Source organism: Salmo trutta, chromosome 13, assembly GCF_901001165.1.
Source record: "Salmo trutta chromosome 13, fSalTru1.1, whole genome shotgun sequence".
In the NCBI taxonomy this organism is placed as follows: domain Eukaryota; kingdom Metazoa; phylum Chordata; class Actinopteri; order Salmoniformes; family Salmonidae; genus Salmo; species Salmo trutta.
This window is the reverse complement of record NC_042969.1, coordinates 58,287,739-58,312,920: the sequence shown is the minus strand read 5'-3', so window position 1 is coordinate 58,312,920 and position 25,182 is coordinate 58,287,739. Positions and strand designations below refer to the sequence as shown.

The 25,182-nt window shown below is 48.4% G+C and overlaps 1 protein-coding gene across 18 annotated transcripts in view; it reads left to right on the top strand.

The window, feature by feature from the left end:
- The window catches only part of LOC115206170 (histone-lysine N-methyltransferase MECOM), a 184,622-nt gene that overhangs the window by 67,068 nt on the left and 92,372 nt on the right, over positions 1-25,182 (top strand). For all 18 annotated transcript variants that reach the window (XM_029772826.1, XM_029772846.1, XM_029772836.1 and 15 more), the window contains exon 2: positions 7,229-7,584. In XM_029772826.1, the coding sequence (XP_029628686.1) occupies positions 7,229-7,584 (356 nt within the window). The remainder of the gene's footprint in view (positions 1-7,228; positions 7,585-25,182) is intronic.

Here is a 25,182-nt window from a genome sequence, read left to right as displayed (position 1 = left end):
GTCGCGTCAAACAGTGCAGCCAGAATAACAACAAAGTAGCTGCATTTGCATTTGTTTAAGCTGTTTTCTAGTGACATTTATTTGGACACAATCATAACAATGAGCTAATGAGGCGTGATTTCATCTGGCATAGAAAATGTGCTCATCAGGACCATTGTTGCCAACTCCTCAGTAAGGAAAGTAGCTATTGGCTGTCCTAAAAGTCGCTAGAAGTTGCTAAATGACGTCATCACCTAATTTGCATGATTGGCCATGTGCATGTAATGTGATGGATGCTGTAGGAGAGAGGAATAACATCGTGGGAGAGACAAAAAGTGAGTAAAAAAGACCCTAAATATGTTTAGAACTACAAATGAACTTTCTTCTGTTGATTCTTGTTTTTTTTATGTCACAATTCCAACCCTCCTGCTTTATCGGGGCTTGGACCGGCAAAAGTGACCCGAAAGAGACACTCTGGCGGAGTTACTGTCACGATTACCAAGATCAGTAGAGAGGCAGAGTCAGGTGCAGGAGACAGAGGTCCGGAGTGATAGTGGTTTTTAATAGAAAATCCGGGAACAACACAAGAAGCCGAAAGGCACAGGGCGCACATAAACTCAACTAGGGAAAACACGTCCCCAAAACAAAAAACGCACGGGGCGCAGCCCGGTAATATATATATAACAACGAGCGCAGCACTCACTAACAACTGTCCAGAGTTGACATAAAACAATCCCGCACGAAATCCTGAACTGAAAAGACACACTAAATAACCTAACTAATGACAGACAAGAAACAGGTGCGGATCAGACAGACAAAACCAAAAGACACAGAAACATAGATCGGTGGCAGCTAGTAGGCCGGCGACGACGACCGCCGAGCGCCGCCCGACCGAGGAGGGGCGCCACCTTCTGTGGATACTGTGACAGTTACTTTGTTTTTATTAAAAAATATATATATTTAGTTTAGTTTTCTTAATTTGGTTTGGTTTTTAAGCTTATAGTCCACTTAGGAGTCTACAACAAGTCACAGTAAAACATTAACATTTTTAACCATAAAATGTTTTGCATTTTTTTGTATACAATCTACATTAACAATATAAATGGACCAAAAAGAGACAATAGAAAAAAACTGTCAATGACAATGTGAGAAAATTATGGTAACTAGTCTGGCCCTAATTCAGGTTAATTAGTCGCTAAGTTGGCAACACTGGTATGGACATTGTTGTTCAGAGGCACTAGTCAACAACACAACTAACACAATCACTTCAAACTGAAGCTGGAAAGACTGCGAACCAGCTGCACTTCGTTTCGATGTACCTGTTTTCTATTGACATTTCTTTGTATATATCCATAAAAATTCTGCTAATTCGTGATTTCAACTGGCTGAGAAAAGCTGCCTGCCTGTATGTCTCACCCCGACCCCTAGAAGTTCATTAGTATGGGACAGCTGGAGATCACATTTCAATACTGACACAATGTTGCAAATGTCGGAGAGACAGACAGCAATGTTTATACAAATCTCCGCTATTGAAAACCAATTGCTAATCTAAAAGAAATGGGAGATAATGTTTAGATGCTTTTTACAATGGAGATCAAGTACATACATTGTCTAGCTGGGCTGATGAGACAGTGTATTGCGCAGTGATATGGAACAGAGTAAATAGGCATTTCAACATCATAGCCTCAGCCGGTGGTAACTTGTGGAATAGACACCGGCTGGAATGCGGTTTTAACCAATCACCCTCCAGGATTAGACCCACCCCTTGTATAAATTCTGAATAATGTTATACTGTATGAATCATTTGTATAATAATTCTCTAGAATTTGTATATATTTTCTATGTAATTTTCTACATTTCTATGTATAAGAAGCTCTAATCTACCTCAGATATATACCAGCTATTACTAACCAGTGAAAACGTAATAATAGTTAGACGATGTCTTCAGCAGTGTTCAGGTTCTCATAGAGGTCTTCTCCTGCACTCTGTTCTCCGTCTCCAGTCACATCGTCTCCAGTCACAACAGGCTTGACTTGTCTTCTCTGCCCTTCAGTCGTAATGATATCACAGCACACACCACCCCCAGTAGCCCACAGCGCCAATCAGTGAAGCTCTCACTGCGTTGGTAGACGAAAGGATTCCATGCATGCCAGAGGAGTCGGATGTGTTATACCGGTGCTTCTGTCAACACATAGTGGATGGACCAACCCTTCTTTCCATTCCCTGACCCTGCACCAATAAAGTCCACTGTTAGTCTGTAAGAGGTTAGAGATGAGCAGAGAGGACTTGGGGTCAGACACGTTCACTCTGCCCCTCAGCTCCTCAGGTAAGTGCACAGAGGAGTTGACAGAGTCTAGAATTAGAACATCTCCCTCCAGATCTCTTTGTGGTGTTAGGAGCACAGACGACCTCCCATTTATGATCAGGGAGTAATTCCCTGTTAGGCTGTCAGTCATCATGTCCATCCTCTGACTCTTTATCCCTTGGGCCATGTTGCCAAGTGGAGTTTCCCAGAGTGCATCTTGTCGGTTCGATATGCAGGGGAAAGTCACTGTTTCATCTGGCTTGAAGACTCGATACTCAGGCACAAACATTAGAACAATTGTCAGGTAGCTGTAATATCAATCTCCTTTTGAAATGGCACAAGTGAAATACCCTTCATCATCTGTTAAGATGTTAGAGAAGTACAGTGAAGACCTGTTGTCCAAGACCTGTGTTCTGGCCTTCAGATCATCAGGCAGAATCTCTAAAGACGAGTCAGTATTCACAACTAAGCTTGTTGTGTCTACTCCGTTTGATGATTGTACACTTGCAGTACACTGTTGTAGTCCTTTTTACACTGTCCTACCTCCAGAGTGAACGTTGATGATCTTCATGTGATTTGTTTTAGTACAAACCGTCAGTCGAATCCCGACCTGGTCTGTGAGCTGCCAACCATTCCAACATTCAGCCTTGTAGTCGCCGCTGTCGGATTCTCCCAGGGGGTATAGAACATATGAGGATAACAAGTCAAACCCAATTCTTATTGTGTTCATCAGTAAAATGTCCCCCTCTCTTGTTGACCGGTAGAAAACAGGTCGCTTGAAACAGAATGTCTTAAAATGAGCAGCAGTGTTCACTTGTTCAAATACGCAAAACAATGACTTGACAGATGGCATGGTACAGGCAGGTTGAGAGGTGTGTGTATGTAGTGTGTGCGTGTGTGTGTGTATCTGTGTGTGTTTATGCATGCATGTGTGTCTGTGCGTCTTTACATCTGTGAGGGTGTGTGTCTCTTCATGTGTGTGCGTCCGTGTGTGCATCTGTGTGTGTGTGTTTGTGTGTGTGGATCAAAGGTTCCAGGCCGACGGCGGTGCGGTGTCACACAGCCGTTCAGGAATGTACCGAGGCACAGGGATGTGCAGCTAGAGCCTCATTAGCAACCCCACCTCCCCACCGCCCCTCCCAGCCTGTCAGAGCGCGTTAGCCACAGCCTGCCACAGTCACCCAGGGGGAGAGGCTGCTTCCTGTGGAGGGTTTCCTGTCTGTCTGTCCTCCCTGGGTCCACAGCAGGAGGCCCAGTAGGCCTAGCTAGGGCCCACTCTCAAATTACACCTTCGTTCTTAACGACCATTTCATTTTTACTTCGTCATGGATTGATGTCAATGGCAGACTAAGTGCAAATGTGGAAGTTAGGGAGTTATAATTTGACCCATAAATGCACTACTTCTGACCAGAGCCTTATAGAGCCCCATAGTGATAGGGTGGATAAAGTGGTCAAAAGGGGTGCGTTACGTGGTGAATAGCATGTCAGGCGAAGCTAAGGGCTAATCTCAAATTACCCCTTCATTCCCTACTACATAGTGTTCTACTTTTGACCAGAGGAGGCCTAAAGTAATAGACCCCTTTCCAGTACACGACACACTGACGTCACAAACAGATGCACGCGACTCTTAGCTGCAGTAAGAAAGCCATCGCCATCTGCGCCCATTCAACATAGCCTAGATTTATGTTCTGATTACTTCTAAACAAAATCACTTTTTGGGGTTCTCATACGCTTACAATGATGTTTTGATTCTTGCTTGAACAGTCATTAAGATTATATTTGATTGTGATCTTTGCGAAATAACTATTTTGGATGCAGCAGTTGTTAGCTAGAATGCTAACGCTCATTGACATAGGCTATAGCAAAAGCTAGCCAAAGAGCCATTTTAAAGTGTTGAAGTGTTTGTTTTAAGTATACTGTAATTCAGTTGATTTTCGATGATGACACAAACATTATATTAAGCAGGACATTCATACGAGCCTTAAAATCCTATTATAATCCAAAAAGTAGTGTGAAATGCACTTATAATAGGGGAGGCAGGTAGCCTAGTGGTTAGAGTGTAGGGGAGGCAGGTAGCCTAGTAGTTAGAGCATTGGGCCAGTAACCGAAAGGTTGCTAGATTGAATCCCTGAGTTAACAAGGTAAAAATCTGTCGTTCTGCCCCTGAACAAGGCCGTTAACCTACTGTTCCTAGGCCGTCTTTGTAAATAAGAATTTGTTCTTAACTGACGTGCCTAGTTAAATAAATAAGCAGGCTTTTTTTCTGGCATTCTAAAAGAAATGCTCCGTGTTCTGCCACCAACTTGCACGCATCACCCTTGTGCGACAATGTTTGTAAACACAGGGCGGTCTATGGGGTCAAAAGTAGTGCACTATGAATAAGTCCTTTGGCAGAGACACTAGTCGACTAGCAGACATACAGTGGGCATAAATAACACCCTATTTTCTATAGTGCACCATCAGAACCCCATAGTGCTCTGGTAGTAGTTGTAGTAGTAGTGTAGGGTGTACAGTGTCATCTGAGACGAGTACCCTTTCACACTACTGACCCAAACCAAGCTGAGCTGGCCTGGTTACGCATCCACCCACCACAGTTGCCAGAACCATGCTGGTGTGAAAGCTGTATTGTCACCTGTACGTCTGTGTCGGTGTTGTAACAGAGGGTGGACCACAACTCTTCGCCAGGGCTCGTCTGCCACGTGCGGCCCAGTCCCAAGCAGTCCGGCGAGGGTTCGAGGGTCAGCCTGCGGTGTCCTTTCTCACTTTACTCACAATTAACCTCCGCCGACCCGGCCTCAGCTTCCTCTGTTTTCACTCGGCAGCTGAGTGATGAAGGTCAGGAAAGGGAAATATAAAACAGTTTAGAGCAGCACAATGCTACAGTGGACCCTGTGGACACACCCAGCACCAAGCCCAGCCCACGGCTAGCCAAAAAATCTGAACCAGTGGCTGCTTGACTCTTGACTCTCTCTATCCCTCGCTCTCACTCTTTTGTTCTCTCTTGCTCTCTCTCACTCTCTCTCAGTACCCCCTTCTCTCTCAACCCCCTTCTCTCTCCCTCTCTCTCTCTCCTTCCTTCCTACCTTCCCTTTCTCTCTCTCTCTCTCTCTCTCTCTCTCTCTCTCTCTCTCTCTCTCTCTCTCCTTCTTTCTTTCTCTCTCTCTGTATATCTCTCTCTCCTTCCCTCTGTCTCTCTCTCTCTCTCTCTCTGTTAGGTGTGTTACTGGGTCACTCTAGTATCACAGTAGGATCAAGCACTTTCCGTCTCTTCAGACCCTTGGCCCTGTTATTACAGCCCTGCACCACTTTCCTCCCTCTCCTGTTTATTTGAACGGCCCTTACTGGTCAAATATTTGTGCTTGGACCTTGTATATTATTTTACCATATTATGTTCAATGGAATATGTAGAGATGATTCTTCCTCATGGTCCTTAGTGTTAGGTTGTAGGTCGTAAGTGAGGGGGGACGGGTTTTTCACTCCGGGTCGGAGAAGGCAGAAGCCTCTCTCATAACTCTCATAGGGCCACGTTGTAATGTGTCATTGATTTGTGCTTGATTACATGATTATTGACTTGTTTTGCATCCGTGTGTTAGAAACTCATAGACTATGTAGACTATAAGTATAGGCTACCCAGTTTACCCTGATGCTGTAATTGTAGGACAGTCATCTCCAGCTTCCAATTGGTTCACTCATCCCCCCTCCTCTCCCCTGTAACTACACTACATGACCAAAAGTATGTGGACACCTGCTTGTCGAACATCTCATTCCAACATCATGGGCGTTAATATGGAGTTGGTTCCCCTTTGCTGCTATAACAGCCTCCACTCTTCTGGGAAGGCTTTCCACCAGATGTTGGAACATTGCTGGGGGGACTTTCTTCCATTCAGCCATGAGAGCATTAGTGAGGTAGGGGACTGATGTTAGGTGATTAGGCCTGGCTTGTAGTTGGCGTTACAATTCATCCCAAAGGTGTTCGATGGGGTTGAGGTCAGGGCTCTGTGCAGGCCAGTCAAGTTCTTCCACACCGACCTCACATTGGGAACGGGGGCATTGTCATGTTGAAACAGGAAAGGGCCTTCCCCAAACTGTTGCCACAAAGTTGAAAGCACAGAATTGTCTAGAATGTCATTCTATGCTGTAGCGTTAAGATTTTCCTTCACTGGAACTAAGGGGCCTAGCCCGAACCATGAAAAACAGCCTCAGAATATTATTCCTCCTCCACCAAACTTTACAGATGCCACTATGCATTGGGGCAGGTAGCGTTCTCCTGGCAGCCGCCAAACCCAGATTCGTCTGTCGAACTGCCAGATGGTGAAGCGTGATTAGGCTTAGGCTTGTGTGCGGCTTTTCGGCCATGGAAATCAATTTCATGAAGCTCCCGATAAACAGTTATTGTGCTGACGTTGCTTCCAGAGTCAGTTTGGAACTTAGTGAGTGTTGCAACTGAGGACAGATGATGCTATGCGCTTCAGCATTCGGGGGTCCCGTTCTGTGAACTTGTGTGGCCTACCACTTCGCGGCTGAGCCGTTGTTGCTCCTAGACGTTTCAACATCGCAATAACAGCACTTACAGTTGACCGGGGCAGCTCTAGTAGGGCAGAAATTTGACGAACTGACTTGTTAGAAAGGTGACATCCTATGACGGTGCCACGTTGAAAGTCACTGAGCTCTTCAGAGATTGCATGGCTATGTGCACAAATTGTATACACGTGTCAGTAACGGGTTTGGCTGAAATAGCCAAATCCACTAATTTGAAGGGGTGTCCACATACTTTTGGTGATGTAGTGTATTCCCCAGGTTGTTGCTTTAAATTAGAATGTGTTCTCAGTCAACTTACCTGGTAAAATAAGTCTACACTGATGCTGTACTTTAGGTAGAAATGCTAGAGCCTCGCCCTCAAGTTCTCTCTCTGCCTCTCTCTCTCTCTCTCTCTTTCTCCATCAGGTAATGGTGAGGACTTTGCCCTTTACCCCTCTGATGTCCTGGATGATGTGTGTGTATCGGACGGAGACCCCGCGGCACCAACCTCGGCCCCCCCAGCAGAGGACTCCCCCTCCCCTGGCTTCTCCGCTGACGATGACGCCTCTCCCCTGGAGCCGTTCCCCTTCCACTCTGCCCTCTACATGCCCCAGGACGAGATGCCCGTTCCCCCCGACTTCCAGCTGCGCCAGTCGGGCGTCCCCGGTGTCGGCGGCGGCCTGGGCATCTGGGCACGGAGGACGGTGGACGTCGGCGAGCGCTTAGGACCGTACGTGGGTGAGCAGCGGGCGTGCCTGAGAGACCCCACCCAAGGCTGGGAGGTAGGAGAAAGACTTGCTGTTTATTGTCAGGGGATTCTCTTCTCTCTGTTCTCTGTTACGGAGGCAGGGATGGAGGGAAGGAGGGATAGAGGGAGGGAGCAATGGAGGGAGGACAGCAGGTCACAGTTCTTCTTTTAACTTTGTCTCTGCCTCTATGTTGGTCTCTGGGATTGAAGTGTCCCAGTTGCCGTGGCGTTTGTTGCTGAGTGATGTCATCTCACCTCACCCCAGTCCAATGGGGTAACAGAGAGCGCCCCCCAGGCAGCCCCTCTACGGTTTGCTCTCTATCCTCTTAACTCAATTAAAATGAAAAGCTATAAATCCTGTCTTTAGCCCCGGTTAAAGACCCACAGCGGCCATTGGCCAATCACATTATTGGCCAGGCCGTGCACACAATCGAAGACAGGGGTCACGGGACAAGGTCAGAGGTTAGGAGGTCAGGTGCAGCCTCTGTCTGTGTCAGCCCTGTCTCGTTTTACGGAGGGGGATAGGAGAAGGGAGGGGAGGGGAGGGGGAGAAGGTCGAGGTCATAAGGGTATCAGTCTAATTGAGAGCCCCCTAAACAGATCCTCTCCTCTCATTTCGGGTTGAGAGACCTTCTCCCCCTGCGAAAACACTTCAAAGTCTTTGTCCTTCTGTAAGACAGTACCAGAAACACCATGCATGACTATCTACTGGTTAACTAACTAACAAACATTCATAAAATCAAGGATGTAGACTAAATGAAAAAATATGATCTAACACTGGTACACTATCATAACCTACGGAAGTCTCCCAACCCTTAGGCCCAATTTTACGCTAGCTGACTCCTCGGTGTGGGTGGAATATCAGCTCTGGTCTATATAAATAGTTTGGGTTTAGATTTGGTTTGGATAGTGGAACGGTGGTCATGGTTAGACTTGCATCATCGACCATCAGGTCTAACTGAGTGGGTTTGGCTCCAACAGGGCCAATAAATGGTTTCTCTCCTGCCGGACGTTTCTGTTCCAAGCAGAAACTTTTTGTTCATTATTTACTGCTACCATGAGACTTAGCACATCAATTGCCCTAATAGCGAAATGAAATCCACTCTCTTTTTTAAAATAATTTAGCTAACATTGGGATTTAATATGATTTAAAAAGTATCTGCCTCTCCCAGAGAGAGATTTACGGCTGGTTGAACAAGCTCTCGGGCTCTCGCCTTTTTTTCCCAAGGAAGGAAATAAAGGAAAAAGGTTTCATGAATTTTAATCCGCTGGTAATTTATGGGGAGCTTGAATAATATGTATTTAAAAAGAAGCTGAGGATTATGGGAGGAAAGATGGGATGGCCGGGGAGGCAGCACTGTATCATTATGTTTAATTACTTCACTGACAGCGGCCCATAACTCTTTCCATTAAGTAAATAAGTTGTAAAGAATTTATGATGAAATGCCACATTATTCAGAACGGATATTCAGTGATGACATCCCTGCATTAAATATGGTAAACGCCATTAAGTCCCCCTCCAAAGACAGCCTCGCTCCCTCCCTCAATCACGTGCCCGCAAACCGTCAATATGCCAATAAGCAAAAGCGTCTGTAAAAAATAAAAAAAAAATTGATTTGGTAAATGTGAGTTAAGATAGATCTGTTTGCTTTCATCATCAATTCTGCACTGCATCCCGGGGTGATGTCACCGACCAGGGAGCGATAAAGCGGTGGCGCCCATCTGGAGCGAGTGATGGAGGGCCGTGAGCGCCTGCCGCCTGCGCCTGTGACAGACCGGGGGAAGTTTGTCACCAGGGAGGCCAGCACTCCACGCCATCACCATAAATTTGGGCATTATTCATAAAGGAATATAGTGAGTTATAGCAGAGATGCTTTATGAACACAGGAATGGTGAGTTATGGGTAAGATAGCTTCAGTAAATAAAAGAGAGAGCCAACGTGTTTGTCAGGGCTGGAGGTCCTCCTGCTTCTCACTGAGGGCAGGCCAGGTGTGTGTGTGTGTGTGTGTGTGTGTGAGTGCGCATGCATGCGTTGTATACTTTTCTGTGTTGTTGCATGAGAGATATATACCTTGTTCACAGGAGTTTTACGATATGTTCCTCTTTAAAAAATCCTCTGCTTGTTTCACACTGTTTAATTTGAAAGAAAACGGAGTGGGTTTTTGTACTGTACACAGGCTCCTTCTGGATGTCAATGTCATTTAGCTGGTGATGTATACGGAGTGTATTTCACCTGGTAGTCTTCATTAGAATCAGCAGACGTCCTCCATCGTCTCTGCCTCCTCAAAGAGATCTTCTCATTAAAGTCGACTCAAGTCCTGCTCAGCCGAGGACTGGAACAAGCACCATTTATCAGAGTGGGAACAGTGGGGAGAGGTGAGAGGTGAAGGGTGAGGGTGTTATCAAGGGTTCATCTATTAGTGGAAAGACAACAGCAACAAAAAAATCCCTCTCTTCTGTGATCACCTGTGGATCAGCATGTGTTGCCTCCCGATTACATTGGAAGGTTATTTTTTGGTATCACTGTTAGATTGAAAATAGATAAGTAACGGTATAATGTATGTAATGCTGGTATTATAGAAGTGTATTGCATATATTGTAACATAAACTGTGTCTGTTGTATATGGAAACAATAACAGGATGCTTTTTCCCAGAGCAATTGAATGTTATTTTTCATGCGGTGATCCTTTTCCGCCTGGATACTCACCACTAGTCCATATTCGGCTGTCTTTTCTTGAGCCGTGTGGCACATTGAAATTCAAACACTGTTTGTGTCCGTTCTCCCCAGTCACTCCACCAGCAACAAGGAGAGAGACGGCCCAGCGAGAGAGAGAGAGTTATCCTCCAACTCGATGAGTTTTCATTGGGGTTCGCCCACCGCCTCCCACCTCATCACACTGGCCCACGGGGTTATGGGTCCAGTTCAGAGACTGGAGAAAGAAGGGTGCCTCCCGCTGCAGAAGGGGGGGGGGGGGCTTGGGACTCAGGGGTCTTTGTGCATCTCTTGAGTGGGGGGGGGGATTAGAAGTTCTGGGTGAATGGGGAGTCGAGGATTAGGTGGGTTGGTCTGGTCTGGGCCTGCTTTCCTGGGCCTGCCTGCCCTGCCCTGCCTGCCCTGCCTGCCCTGCCTGCCCTGCCTGCCCTGCCTGCCTGCCTGCCTGCCTGCCTGCCTGCCTGCCTGCCTGCCTGCCTGCCTGCCTGCTTGTCTGTCTGTCTGTCTCCTGAGCTGAGAGGCACTCCTCCAGCACAGAACACAGTAAGGAGGGGAGGGGGTGCGTGGAGCCTCTCTGCTGGTTGTCATTCAGATACCATTCAGATACCACGTCAAGATCGACAGGCAGTCAGACACGACCAAGGAGGGCCGGAGAGCTTTAGGCAGGTTGGGCTCAGGAGAGGAGAGGGGCGGGCCGGAGAGCTTTAGGCAGGTTGGGCTCAGGAGAGGAGAGGGGCGGGCCGGAGAGCTTTAGGCAGGTTGGGCTCAGGAGAGGAGAGGGGCGGGCCGGAGAGGGCGTGTTTTTTGTGCGCGGATAAGCCGTTGTCCTGAATGAATGCAGATGTCTCCTGACTGTCCTCCCTGTCTTGTGTCTCTGACGGCCTGTCACCTCTGTCACCGGGGGAGAAAGAGGCAGAAAGAGCCTAGTCTCACTCCTACCCAAAGGGACCCTTAATCCGCTGGCCCCAGCCTCTTTGACTGTCCCAGAGATGGACCCACACTGCAGCATAGAGAGCCTGTAGCCACTGGGGAGGGATGAACCACTCTGTCATTCACCAGCTTTCAATGGACACACACTCTGAGGCTCTCTCTCTCTCTCTCTCTCTCTCTCTCTCACACACACAAGTACTTAGAAATGCCAAGTAAGGTGGCCTGGCCTTGGGAACGATCTGAAAACAAAGTTTCAGTGTATTGTCGTAGTCTTAAATCAACAACAGTAAAGTCATTACAGCACATTTTCACATTTCCTTACTATTCCCACTAAACGATTGCTAAATGGTGTCGTTGTGTTTGCAGTTGAAAATATGCACTCCGAGTTTTAATGACCGTTGTCCCATATAGCGTTAATGAATTGTGAAGTGGCCAAGAAAGCTAATTGAAATCTGTGGTGGCGTGTGGAGAGAGAGGCAGAACGTCACGTCACTATCAAGTAGCCAGTGTACTGGGTTCAGTGGTGACCTATTAGCTTCCATCCCTCTATCCTTCCATCTCTCAATACATTCCTCCCTCCATCCATCTATCCTTCCATCCCTCAATACATTCCTCCTTCCATCCCTCTATCCTTCCATCTCTCAATACATTCCTCCCTCCATCCCTCTATCCTTCCATCTCTCAATACATTCCTCCCTCCATCCCTCTATCCTTCCATCTCTCAATACATTCCTCCCTCCATCCCTCTATCCTTCCATCTCTCAATACATTCCTCCCTCCATCCCTCTATCCTTCCATCTCTCAATACATTCCTCCCTCCATCCCTCTATCCTTCCATCTCTCAATACATTCCTCCTTCCATCCCTCAATACATTCCTCCCTCCATCCCTCTATCCTTTCATCCCTCAATATATTCCTCCCTCCATCCATCTATCCTTCCATCCCTCAATACATTCCTCCCTCCATCCCTCTATCCTTCCATCCCTCAATACATTCCTCCTCCATCCCTCTATCCTTCCATCCCTCAATACATTCCTCCTCCATCCCTCTATCCTTTCATCCCTCAATACATTCCTCCCTCCATCCATCTATCCTTCCATCCCTCAATACATTCCTCCTCCATCCCTCTATCCTTCCATCCCTCAATACATTCCTCCTCCATCCCTCTATCCTTTCATCCCTCAATACATTCCTCCCTCCATCCATCTATCCTTCCATCCCTCAATACATTCCTCCTCCATCCCTCTATCCTTTCATCCCTCAATACATTCCTCCCTCCATCCATCTATCCTTCCATCCCTCAATACATTCCTCCCTCCATCCATCTATCCTTTCTTCCCTCAATACATTCCTCCCTCCATCCCTCTATCCTTCCATCTCTCAATACATTCCTCCTTCCATCCCTCAATACATTCCTCCCTCCATCCCTCTATCCTTTCATCCCTCAATATATTCCTCCCTCCATCCATCTATCCTTCCATCCCTCAATACATTCCTCCCTCCATCCCTCTATCCTTCCATCCCTCACTACATTCCTCCTCCATCCCTCTATCCTTCGATCCCTCAATACATTCCTCCTCCATCCCTCTATCCTTTCATCCCTCAATACATTCCTCCCTCCATCCATCTATCCTTCCATCCCTCAATACATTCCTCCTCCATCCCTCTATCCTTCCATCCCTCAATACATTCCTCCTCCATCCCTCTATCCTTTCATCCCTCAATACATTCCTCCCTCCATCCATCTATCCTTCCATCCCTCAATACATTCCTCCTCCATCCCTCTATCCTTTCATCCCTCAATACATTCCTCCCTCCATCCATCTATCCTTCCATCCCTCAATACATTCCTCCCTCCATCCATCTATCCTTTCTTCCCTCAATACATTCCTCCCTCCATCCCTCTATCCTTCCATCCCTCAATACATTCCTCCCTCCATCCATCTATCCTTCCATCCCTCAATACATTCCTCCCTCCATCCATCTATCCTTCCATCCCTCAATACATTCCTCCCTCCATCCCTCTATCCTTTCATCTCTCAATACATTCCTCCCTCCATCCCTCTATCCTTCCATCTCTCAATACATTCCTCCCTCCATCCCTCTATCCTTCCATCCCTCAATACATTCCTCCCTCCATCCCTCTATCCTTCCATCCCTCAATACATTCCTCCCTCCATCCATCTATCCTTCCATCCCTCAATACATTCCTCCCTCCATCCCTCTATCCTTCCATCCCTCAATACATTCCTCCCTCCATCCATCTATCCTTCCATCCCTCAATACATTCCTCCCTCCATCCATCTATCCTTCCATCCCTCAATACATTCCTCCCTCCATCCCTCTATCCTTCCATCCCTCAATACATTCCTCCCTCCATCCATCTATCCTTTCTTCCCTCAATACATTCCTCCCTCCATCCCTCTATCCTTCCATCCCTCAATACATTCCTCCCTCCATCCATCTATCCTTCCATCCCTCAATACATTCCTCCCTCCATCCATCTATCCTTCCATCCCTCAATACATTCCTCCCTCCATCCCTCTATCCTTTCATCTCTCAATACATTCCTCCCTCCATCCCTCTATCCTTCCATCTCTCAATACATTCCTCCCTCCATCCCTCTATCCTTCCATCCCTCAATACATTCCTCCCTCCATCCCTCTATCCTTCCATCCCTCAATACATTCCTCCCTCCATCCATCTATCCTTCCATCCCTCAATACATTCCTCCCTCCATCCCTCTATCCTTCCATCCCTCAATACATTCCTCCCTCCATCCATCTACCCTTCCATCTCTCAATACATTCCTCCCTCCATCCCTCTATCCTTCCATCTCTCAATACATTCCTCCCTCCATCCCTCTATCCTTCCATCTCTCAATACATTCCTCCCTCCATCCCTCTATCCTTTCATCTCTCAATACATTCCTCCCTCCATCCCTCTAACCTTTCATCCCTCAATACATTCCTCCCTCCATCCATCTATCCTTTCTTCCCTCAATACATTCCTCCCTCCATCCCTCTATCCTTCCATCCCTCAATACATTCCTCCCTCCATCCCTCTATCCTTTCTTCCCTCAATACATTCCTCCCTCCATCCCTCTATCCTTCCATCCCTCAATACATTCCTCCCTCCATCCATCTATCCTTCCATCCCTCAATACATTCCTCCCTCCATCCATCTATCCTTTCTTCCCTCAATACATTCCTCCCTCCATCCATCTATCCTTCCATCCCTCAATACATTCCTCCCTCCATCCCTCTATCCTTCCATCCCTCAATACATTCCTCCCTCCATCCCTCTGTCCTTCCATCCCTCAATACATTCCTCCCTCCATCTATCTATCCTTCCATCCCTCAATATATTCCTCCCGCCATCCCTCTATCCTTTCATCCCTCAATACATTCCTCCCTCCATCCCTCTATCCTTCCATCCCTCAATACATTCCTCCCTCCATCCATCTATCCTTCCATCCCTCAATACATTCCTCCCTCCATCCCTCTATCCTTCCATCTCTCAATACATTCCTCCCTCCATCCATCTATCCTTTCATCCCTCAATACATTCCTCCCTCCATCCATCTATCCTTTCATCCCTCAATACATTCCTCCCTCCATCCCTCTATCCTTCCATCCCTCAATACATTCCTCCCTCCATCCCTCTATCCTTCCATCCCTCAATACATTCCTCCCTCCATCCCTCTATCCTTTCATCCCTCAATATATTCCTCCCGCCACCCTCTATCCCTCCATCCCTCCATCCCTCTCAGAGACTGAGGGTTGAGGTTGTACAGGAACACTGCTACTGAGAACACATATTGTTTATAGACGCCTCATCACACAGACACCTAATTGTAATGAGAGTTAAGCTTGTAAATGAAATCTGTGTCCTGGTCTTAGGAATGGTGAGTGTGTGTGTCCGTGTGTGTGTGTGTGTGTGTGTGTCCGTGTGTGTCCGTGTGTGTGTGTGTGTGTGTGTGTGTGTGTGTGTGTGTGTGTGTGTGTGTGTGTGTGTGCATGCATGCGTGTGTTCGTGCGCTGAGTGAGTTAGTGAGGGAAGGGGGCTCCATTGTTCCAGTGCAGCCTGCAGCACGGCTGTGACTGTGGCCCTCTGCGTACAGGGACCCTCTTCGTCCCCCCCTCCACCAACCTGCTTTGTGTTGGAGGAAATAGAGCTGTGCCCAGCCACCCTAATCAGCTTACAGTGCTAATTCAGCCCCAGCTCCAGCCCCATCTCCAGCCCCAGACACAGTCCTCAGCCCAAGTCCTAGCTTCAGCCTCTACCAGGCAAAACACATTACCAACATCCTCCATCCCTGCATTATCCACCAGCTCCAGCTCTACCTCTTCTACAGGTGGGGGCCACACAGCACCCTTCCCTGTTTACTTGGAGTGTGAGTCCATCTTATTAAACAGCCCCTGTGGGTGTGTGTGTGTGTGTGTGTGTGTGTGTGCGTGCGTGCGTGCGTGCGTGCGTGCATGCGTGCATGCATATGTGTGAGCGTTCCTCCAGTGTGACTGGAAGTCGATTGTCTTGGAGACATGGTGTCTATTCAAAACAAGAGAAGTTGGGGGTCTTTCTCCCTCCCTCTCATTTGATTAGTAATCCCTTTCGTTGGTCTAATCTGTCGTGTTTGGTGGTGGTGGAAGGGTAGCTTGGGGGGAGAGGACTGTTATTATTGATGTTCTAATCTCGTGTGAGAGGAGCGAGGAAAGTCGAGGCACATTCAAGAGTGGGAGAGAGAAAGAGAGAGAGAATTCCACTCCACGAGGTCACCGAGCGTGCATTCCAACAGTCTTGTCTCTAGGCCACTCTTCTCTCTTTTAGTCCAAGGGGGAAAAAAGAACTTTACAAATGAATGATTTCCCCCCTCTCTTCCTAGCCCTCTCCTCCCTCCCTCCCTTTCCTCCTCTCCTCCCCTCTCTCTCCCTCTCTCTGTCTGGCTGTGGTATCCCAGCAGGGAGGGGAAGCTAGGTTAACTAATTGAACAGGGTCAGAGGGAATTGCAGCAGGACAAAGACTGGCATTAGTGGCACAGCCAGAGGAAGGTGGACCTGGCAACAATGCCAGGTGAAGGAGGGTGTGGATGGGGGGGATAGCCTAAGAGGTCAGGGGTCACAGACCTTATTAGATCTCAGGAGAATAGGGGAACGTGTTTGGCTGGCTGGGGAGGGAGGGGGGAGTTCACCTGGTAGAAAGGCTACAATAGAGAGTGGGATGGAGGAGGATCGGTGGGTACTCCATTAAAGCTAACTCAGCTTCTGAACAGCCCACTCAGGCCAGACAAGCGTCTGCACACCGGATGCCCCATACTAGGCAGCAAAACATATCCTATAGGAAGGCCAAAGGAAATGCACAGAGCTTAAGTCAAACACAATGACCCTTGTCTGTCTATACGTTTGCCTACGCCATGTCTCTATAGGTGCAACCAATCTCAGTTGGTTGATTCTAAAAACAGGTGCCATTAGCTCTAATCTTAGGAACTTAGCTTAAATGGTTACACTGCCTTATAAGACATGCTATAAGACATGCTATAAGACATGCTATAAGACATGCTATAGTATGTCTACTATCCCAAGCTGTTTTTGCACTCTGAGTATGTCTCTGCTCAGATAGGATGTGATGGCACACAGAGGTTGAGCAACCACACCTGTATAAGGGTCTTTAAAATCACACACACCTCCCTAACTGTCTCCCCTGTCTCCCCTAGCATTACACTGAATAAACCCACCATGTCTCTCTTGTGCACTCAGACACACTGTCCCCTCTCTCTATCACACGCATACACATACTCTCACTCAGAAACACACATCTAAATTTGCAAAAACCCACGTTCACACACACACTCAGACAGGAGTGAAAATGAGGGGACTCTTAAACAGGCGCACAGGAAACAAAGGTGATGAATTCCGTGTGCGGGGATACGTCCACCCAGCTCACACATATCTTATCTAAGGTCTCCCTTTAAACACACTGCTGATTGTTTCCAAATGGACTCCTGGTGGTGGTGGGGGGAGGGAGGGAGGGAGGGAGGGAGGGAGGGAGGGAGGGAGAAACAGAGAAACACCGGCCACAGCCAGGCAGGATTTTTAGGTCCAGCACAGAGAGGAGGAATATAGGAACTCTGTCCCGCTTTTTCTGCTTGAGTCGCCCTAGTCCTTAACTAACAGTCAGATCGCATTACCCAGGCAGTAAATCTAAGTACTGGTTAACGCTAATACTCAAGCGCTAATACTACGCTACAAAACAGCTGTCTGTGGTTGGAACTGTGCAAACAGGCAAAGGCTGGGCCGCCTGTCCTCTCTGAGCTGCTGCTAGACTCTCTTACATGGTTATTATGTCCTGAAACTCTCCTAGTAGTGTGTGTGTGTGTGTGCATGTGTGTGTGCATGCATGCAGGTGTTTGTGTGTGTATTCATGTGTGTCATTTTCTCCTAGTAGCTCGTTCCTGTGTGTTATATGCATTTGGTGTGTGTGTGAGCATGTGTGAGCGTGTAACGTGAGCATGTCAGTGACTGAATGTGTGTGCGTCTCACTCACTCCCTCTCTCCCTTGTCCCAGTTCAAAGGCTAATGGGTGTGGGGGTCTGGTTTGAGAGCTCATTACCAGGTTAAGAGCTAAAACACAGGCAGGCAGGCCAGCATATTCAGACCCTGACACAGAGCAACACCATAGTCCTCTTTCAATTACTCCATATTGCTCCTCCAATTACGGTGGAGCAGATCCAACGGGAGAGCTGCCACCGTGGAGAGGAAGCAGAGGCCCGATGGCTGTAATGAGGTCCTAACCCTTACAGTGGGCCATTATGGCATAATGCTTTCATTTGAGCCATATGATAGCCATTGCGTGTCTAAGTTATTGAAAAGTCAATATTTGTGAGCTTGCCCTCACCTCGGATATGGTCTGGGTTTTGGGATTGACTGTAGACTGCGTAGAGAGAGAGAGACACGAGGGGTAGTGATACAGTACAATGTGGCACACCTGAGCGCTATCGCTTAAGACTAACACCTTAAACTTGATATAGATAGATTCTCATACCAGACCTGTTCAAATATTATTTCAAATTTCTCAGTTACTTTCACATACGTTGGAAGTAAGTATACAGATATGTTTTATTTGAAAAGACAAGTAGTTGAATATGTTCATGTATTTGGAAATACACTTGGAAAGTATTTGAAAATACTCAAATACACTGCAACGCATTTAACCCAGGTATTTGAAAAGAGTATTTGAAATAAGTATTTGAAAATACTGTCAAATACAATTTGGTAGACTATTTGGATTTTACAAATAACAATTCAAATACTGCAATACAATTACTTGTTTTGGGCTGTGCATTTTAAAATACTCAAACCCATAACAAATTATTAGGGCCCTGAGTTTATCCTTACCAGTGACCACATAACCTGATCAAGAAGAACTCTGGGCCCTAGCTCTAGGTTAACTCAGGGCCTATCTCTTACCGGTACATATTGATCCCATTAACACATGAGGATCCATGTAGCTGCGTTTGAGTGAGTGTGTGGAAGCGTTGGGATCTTCCAGTCAGATCTGAAATAACACTACCTTATTTCATAGTTGTGCTTTCCTTAGAAAACAACTCAGCAAAAACATCTTGAGGTGTACTGTACAAATGCTGTGAATCAGGTGTAATTTGTGTCAAGCTATATCTGCTATTTGTTTACATTCAGATCAACTTCAGGAATTATTTTAACTTTGTTACAAAAAAATTTGCGGAGTATCTTTTTCAAATCCAGCATTGTTCATTGTTTAAAGAAATAAATGAAGCAATAAAAAGCCAACTCTTATTGGATTAGACGGCCAGAGTATCTTCATGTGGTTTGCATTACTCTTTTCTAAACTTCTGTGTGAGGTAAGTGACTGAGGCTAGACATGGCAGTCACCCTGCAATCCACAGATAAATGCAGTCCACTCATCCGCGGACAAAGTGGGACAGATAGAGTTTCTCCTCTGACTGCTAAGAAGGGGAGGGAGGGAGGGAGGGAGGGAGGGAGGGAGGGAGGGAGGGAGGGAGAGAGAGAGAGAGAAAATATACAGAGAAAGTAACAGGATTATGAGAAGGTGGAGCGAGAATGTGTGAGAGATGAGGTGCAGAATGAGAGGGAGAAAGCAACAGTGATTGAGTTGAGAGAAGACTAAAAGAGAGTGAACAAGAGAGAGCAAGAGGGATAGAGAGAGAGAGAGAGAGAAAGAGAGAATGTCAGAGTAAATGAAAGAATGAGCGAGTTAAAGGATGTCCCGTGTCTGCAGTCAGAGAGAGACTGGGAGGAAGAAAAGGGACCTGCACTGACTGGGAGACAGATTCCCCGGCGTTTTGAAGGGAACGTTCCCAAGTGTCCCCGTGCAGCCCCCTAATAGGATTTTCTCGGCTCCAGCAGGTAGTCTGAGTGGGACTCCCAGATAAGGGTTAATGCAGCTCGATGGTTCCTCGGCTGCACAGACGTTTGGGGAGTCTCTGTCACTCCCACCCATTGGCTTGCTTTGTCAGCACCAATCCATCAGAAAGGATTTATCCCCCGGACTAAAACTCAGCGGCCATTTCTGACACATCCAACAAACTTAATGGTTGTCTCCCGGTCCTGGCGCAGGCCTGTCAAGTCCTAATGAGTTAGCGTCTTCCACAGGGATGAGAGAAAGTCTCACGGAAATCAATTTCTCAGCCGATTACACATTGTCATCAGCCAAAACAAAATAAGAAAAAGACAGGACAGGACAGGAGCAGCAGCGGCAGAGAGCAGAGCTGTGGGATCTCTGAGTAAAAGGCTAACGGGGCATCCCTCTTCTCGCTCTCTCTCTCGCCTCTTATTGAGACAGGACAGGACAGGAGCAGCAGCGGCAGAGAGCAGAGCTGTGGGATCTCTGAGTAAAAGGCTAACGGGGCATCCCTCTTCTCGCTCTCTCTCTCGCCTCTTATTGTTCCCTATTTTTCTTCGGGCCCATTTTTATGGTCGCTTCCTTTCCCCTCCAAGACATGTTATGACAGGCATTGTAATCTCTTTAGAGCTGTGGGGACCCTCTCTTTGGGTTCACGCTCTTCTCTGGCCCTGAGTGAAAGCGGGACGGGGTCCAACTGCTACCCAGGACACAGAGCCATAAATCATCCCACCGCCTGGCACGGCTGGTGCACTGCTGGACCGGCCTTCACTTCCTGAACCACTACCAGTTCCTGCAGGGGACAAAAAGGCCTTTGTGGGTTTCTCTGGGCAAGCCAGATCCAGATCCTCTCCCTTTGAGGGCGCTGAGGTTTATGAGCGGTGCTGCCGAGAGGGGCTGTGAGAGGGCAGGCCAAGCCAGAAGGAGAGAGAGGGAGTGGGGGGTGGGAGGTTAAGGAGTGGGGGTGGGAGGTTAAGAAGGACAACAGGATAGTCCAAGAGATGTGACAAGGAAGAAGATAAAATCAAGAAAAGGGAAGGAAGAAGATACAAGGAAGAAGATAAAATCAAGAAAAAAGTAAGCTGGAGAGAAATTGAGAGTATTTTTATGACTACCTCCTGTAAAGTACCTATATTTTGGCCCTTCCCACTGGGCAAAAACTGGTTGAATTAACATTGTTTCCATGTCATTTCAACCCCAAAAATTGTGATGACATTGTATCAACGTGGAAAAGGAATTGGCTTTGCAAAAAGTCATCAACATAAGGGCATTTTATTTCACGTTGAATTCACGTTAGTTGACAACTCAACCAAATGTAAAACGAAACTAGACGTTGAACTAACGTCGGTGCCCAGTGGGTCTTCATTTATCAAACAGGTTCCTATTTTTTACCCCCCATCCTACTTTCACTTCAAGAAAATGTAATAAAGCTAGCTTTGAAGCTAAAGAACTAGCCAGCAGTTGAGTGTCCCGGGCCAGCCCTCTTCTTCTTGATGATCCTGTTCATGCAAACAGAGGCCACCATTTTACCTTAGTCAAAACAAAATAAATATAGCTAGCTGTGAAACAGTTCCAGGCCTGCCCTCAACGAAGAGGCCTCCCACTCCCCCCATCCATCCAACCTCCATCTTACCTCTCTGTTTCAACGTCTCCACCTCAGCGTCAGCGAGTTAGGGACGACTGTTTTCTTTCGGACACAGATCAAGACGTTACAGCCGCCCCAGGCCCCAGGGGGACCATGTTGGGATGGTGTTGTGAAGCTTCTGACACCGCCGTAAATCTGGTGTGGGTGTCCCATCTCTGCGGTGCCTGTGCGATGAGAACACCAATGAGGCGTGAGGATGAACATTCCACGGCCGTTCTCACAGAAACCCCTGGGTTTTCGACTCTCGACAAAATAACACTTTTCTGCCGCCTCTGACTGGTGCGTCTCTCTGCAGCTGCCCAGCTGTCTATCTTTCCACCCTACTGGAATGGCGCTCTCATCCATACTCCCAGCCTCTTAGTGTAAAACCTTTCCTGGGAACTTTGCTTACTTAGTGTATAGCGCCGTGTTTGTGTTAAATGATGAATATGAGGCACCGTCATGTGTGTTATTCCACTGTCTATGAAAGATTGTTCCAATACCAAGCGGCTGTGCGTTGATGTGGATTTTTTCCCATAATCCACCAGCAGTAGTGTGTCTGTGTTGTCGTCGAGCCACAGAGCCCTAAGTGTGTGGAGTCTGCTAATAGAATGAGTAGAGAGTAGAGACTGTGCATGGCCATGAATACACTGCCAGGGAACAGCCTTGTCCAGACCAAGTGCCTGGGAAAGAGTGTGGTAATGGGAGAGATTTGTGGTCGGTAATGGTAGCGGTCGGGGTACTGTGTGTGGTTGTTAGGTCATAGAAATAGAATTACTAGAAGGGACAAAGCCTCTCAGACCACAGCAATTTGACTTCAACACTCATGGGAATACTCAATATGACCGCCGGTCTTCCCATGACAGAACATTGACTTGAATGACAACGTATGCTCTAGGAATTATATTTCTATGGCCAGGGCTGTGGCCAACAGGTTGTGCTTCGTGTAGCTCTAGCCTACTCTGTGTGGTTGTCTGGGTTGTGCTGGGTTCTGGGGCCTGTGGACCTCAGACTCTCCACACGGGCCAGGCTTGTTGGAGCCTCATCCTGCTGCAGCCTCAACCTACTGCTGCGGTGGCAGGCTGGGTCCGGGCCTGTGGACCTCAGACTCTCCACACGGGCCAGGCTTGTTGGAGCATCATCCTGCTGCAGCCTCAACCTACTGCTGCGGTGGCAGGCTGGGTCCGGGCCTGTGGACCTCAGACTCTCCACACGGGCCAGGCTTGTTGGAGCCTCATCCTGCTGCAGCCTCAACCTACTGCTGCGGTGGCAGGCTGGGTCCGGGCCTGTGGACCTCAGACTCTCCACACGGGCCAGGCTTGTTGGAGCATCATCCTGCTGCAGCCTCAACCTACTGCTGCGGTGGCAGGCTGGGTCCGGGCCTGTGGACCTCAGACTCTCCACACGGGCCAGGCTTGTTGGAGCCTCATCCTGCTGCAGCCTCAACCTACTGCTGCGGTGGCAGGCTGGGTCCGGGCCTGTGGACCTCAGACTCTCCACACGGGCCAGGCTTGTTGGAGCCTCATCCTGCTGCAGCCTCAACCTACTGCTGCGGTGGCAGGCTGGGTCCGGGCCTGTGGACCTCAGACTCTCCACACGGGCCAGGCTTGTTGGAGCCTCATCCTGCTGCAGCCTCAACCTACTGCTGCGGTGGCAGGCTGGGTCCGGGCCTGTGGACCTCAGACTCTCCACACGGGCCAGGCTTGTTGGAGCCTCATCCTGCTGCAGCCTCAACCTACTGCTGCGGTGGCAGGCTGGGTCCGGGCCTGTGGACCTCAGACTCTCCACACGGGCCAGGCTTGTTGGAGCCTCATCCTGCTGCAGCCTCAACCTACTGCTGCGGTGGCAGGCTGGGTCCGGGCCTGTGGACCTCAGTCTCTCCACACGGGCCAGGCTTGTTGGAGCCTCATCCTGCTGCAGCCTCAACCTACTGCTGCGGTGGCAGGCTGGGTCCGGGCCTGTGGACCTCAGTCTCTCCACACGGGCCAGGCTTGTTGGAGCCTCATCCTGCTGCAGCCTCAACCTACTGCTGCGGTGGCAGGCTGGGTCCGGGCCTGTGGACCTCAGACTCTCCACACGGGCCAGGCTTGTTGGAGCCTCATCCTGCTGCAGCCTCAACCTACTGCTGCGGTGGCAGGCTGGGTCCGGGCCTGTGGACCTCAGACTCTCCACACGGGCCAGGCTTGTTGGAGCCTCATCCTGCTGCAGCCTCAACCTACTGCTGCGGTGGCAGGCTGGGTCCGGGCCTGTGGACCTCAGTCTCTCCACACAACAGACACGTTAGTCAGATTTTTCACCCAAATGGAAATGCTGCCTGTCACCTCTCCTGCCGCCTCCAACCGCCTCCCCTGTCCAATCCGTCACGCCGCACCGCCGGCCGCGCAAATAGGCCTGCCACTCTCACTGTCACCAGGGTAACGGATGTCCTGTCGTTACCACAGGGCGGGGCGAGGTACGCCCAGGTCCACTCCCCTCCCCCAGGAGTTGGTTGGGGAGAAAAAGCAGTGTAGAAAGAAGGAAGAGGGTTAACACCCCCATCACTCCCTCTCTCTCCCCTCCACCCCATCTCTCTGGTCCAGACTCAAAAGCAACCATAACGAGAAAATAAATCGCGTCCACCGCCCAGACTAGTAACCCTAACGGCCATCATAAATAACGGGGGCCTATTTGAAGGGGAAGATGGGGCATTAGAAGCTATTTACACTGCGGTAGCTGTGCGATCGATCACGAGCAAGCGGCCCATAGATAAGACCGCGGTGATGTCATGGTTATTTATGATGATCTCTGACAGTAAGGCTACAAAGGGATTTTCCGGCCGACAGCTCCATCCGTTTTTTGGGGGATATGATGCATTCTGTCGTCAGGGAAACAATCAGCGGTGGCTGCCACGGCGGCCGGCGGTGCGCTACGGATGCCTGAACCTCGTACACAACCCCTCAGTCCAGCCCTCCCTCCCTCCCTCGCCACCCAGACAAATGTCATCAGTGATTAGGTGCATAAAAAGGGGGGAGAGGGGCCAGTTAAGTCTCTGTCCCACAGCTTCATGTACAGTAGTAGGAGACTGTGAGGCTATATGGAAGCCTACGGCAGAGCATAGAGAATGTGGACACACACTAGTGGTGAACACACACACCTGTACAGACACACACACGGGCATGTTCATTGGAGCTGGCAACACACACACTAGGCCTAGGACACATAGGTACCGAGCTGCATTCACACACCTACCAGGGCACAGATATTACTGTAGGGGCTTAGTCTTAAACTGTAAAAAAGTGCCTGAAGAGAAAGAGAGAGTCCCTAGGCTACAGCAGGAGAGATGGAGAGCGCTGGAGGGAAGTTAAGAACAGGAGTTTGGCACGACTACAATCTTTTTTTTGTTTTTTGTCGCCGGCCCCTCGAAGTAGAAGGAGGAATATTGTGAATATTAGTGCAGAACTTCTGTCCTGGGTCTAATCCCAGGGACTCTCCACGAGCGGGCAGGCTAGAAGCTGGGTTTGAACACTCGTTACCCCCTACCCCTTCACCACGCCTCCTCCTCAATACACTCACGTCAACAAAATAATAATTAAAAAAAATGCACAAAAGCAGCAAAACAACAAGATGTGTGGAGTCTAAGTCCTGCCCAGCCCTGATAACGGTTGCCGGGGCTTTAAGTAAGCAAACACATGTGGCCCTTTGATGTGGCCCTTATCTTGGCAACTAGAAACACTCCCAGAGTTTTTCAGCAAGATCAAATTCCTTGCAATTAATCTGCCATTTATTAATATAAAAAACTTTGTCGCAAAAAACACGCACGCACAGGCCGTGTCCACGCGCGGCATGGCACAGCGCTTCTGGGGGCTTTCATGCTGCTAATGAGAAAGTGTGCAGAGAGAGAGAAAGAGGGAGAGCTGGGGAAGTATTTGAGTGTAACTCCTTATGGACTTGTTGTGTAGCTCCTTAACACCACATGGTTCATCTCAGAT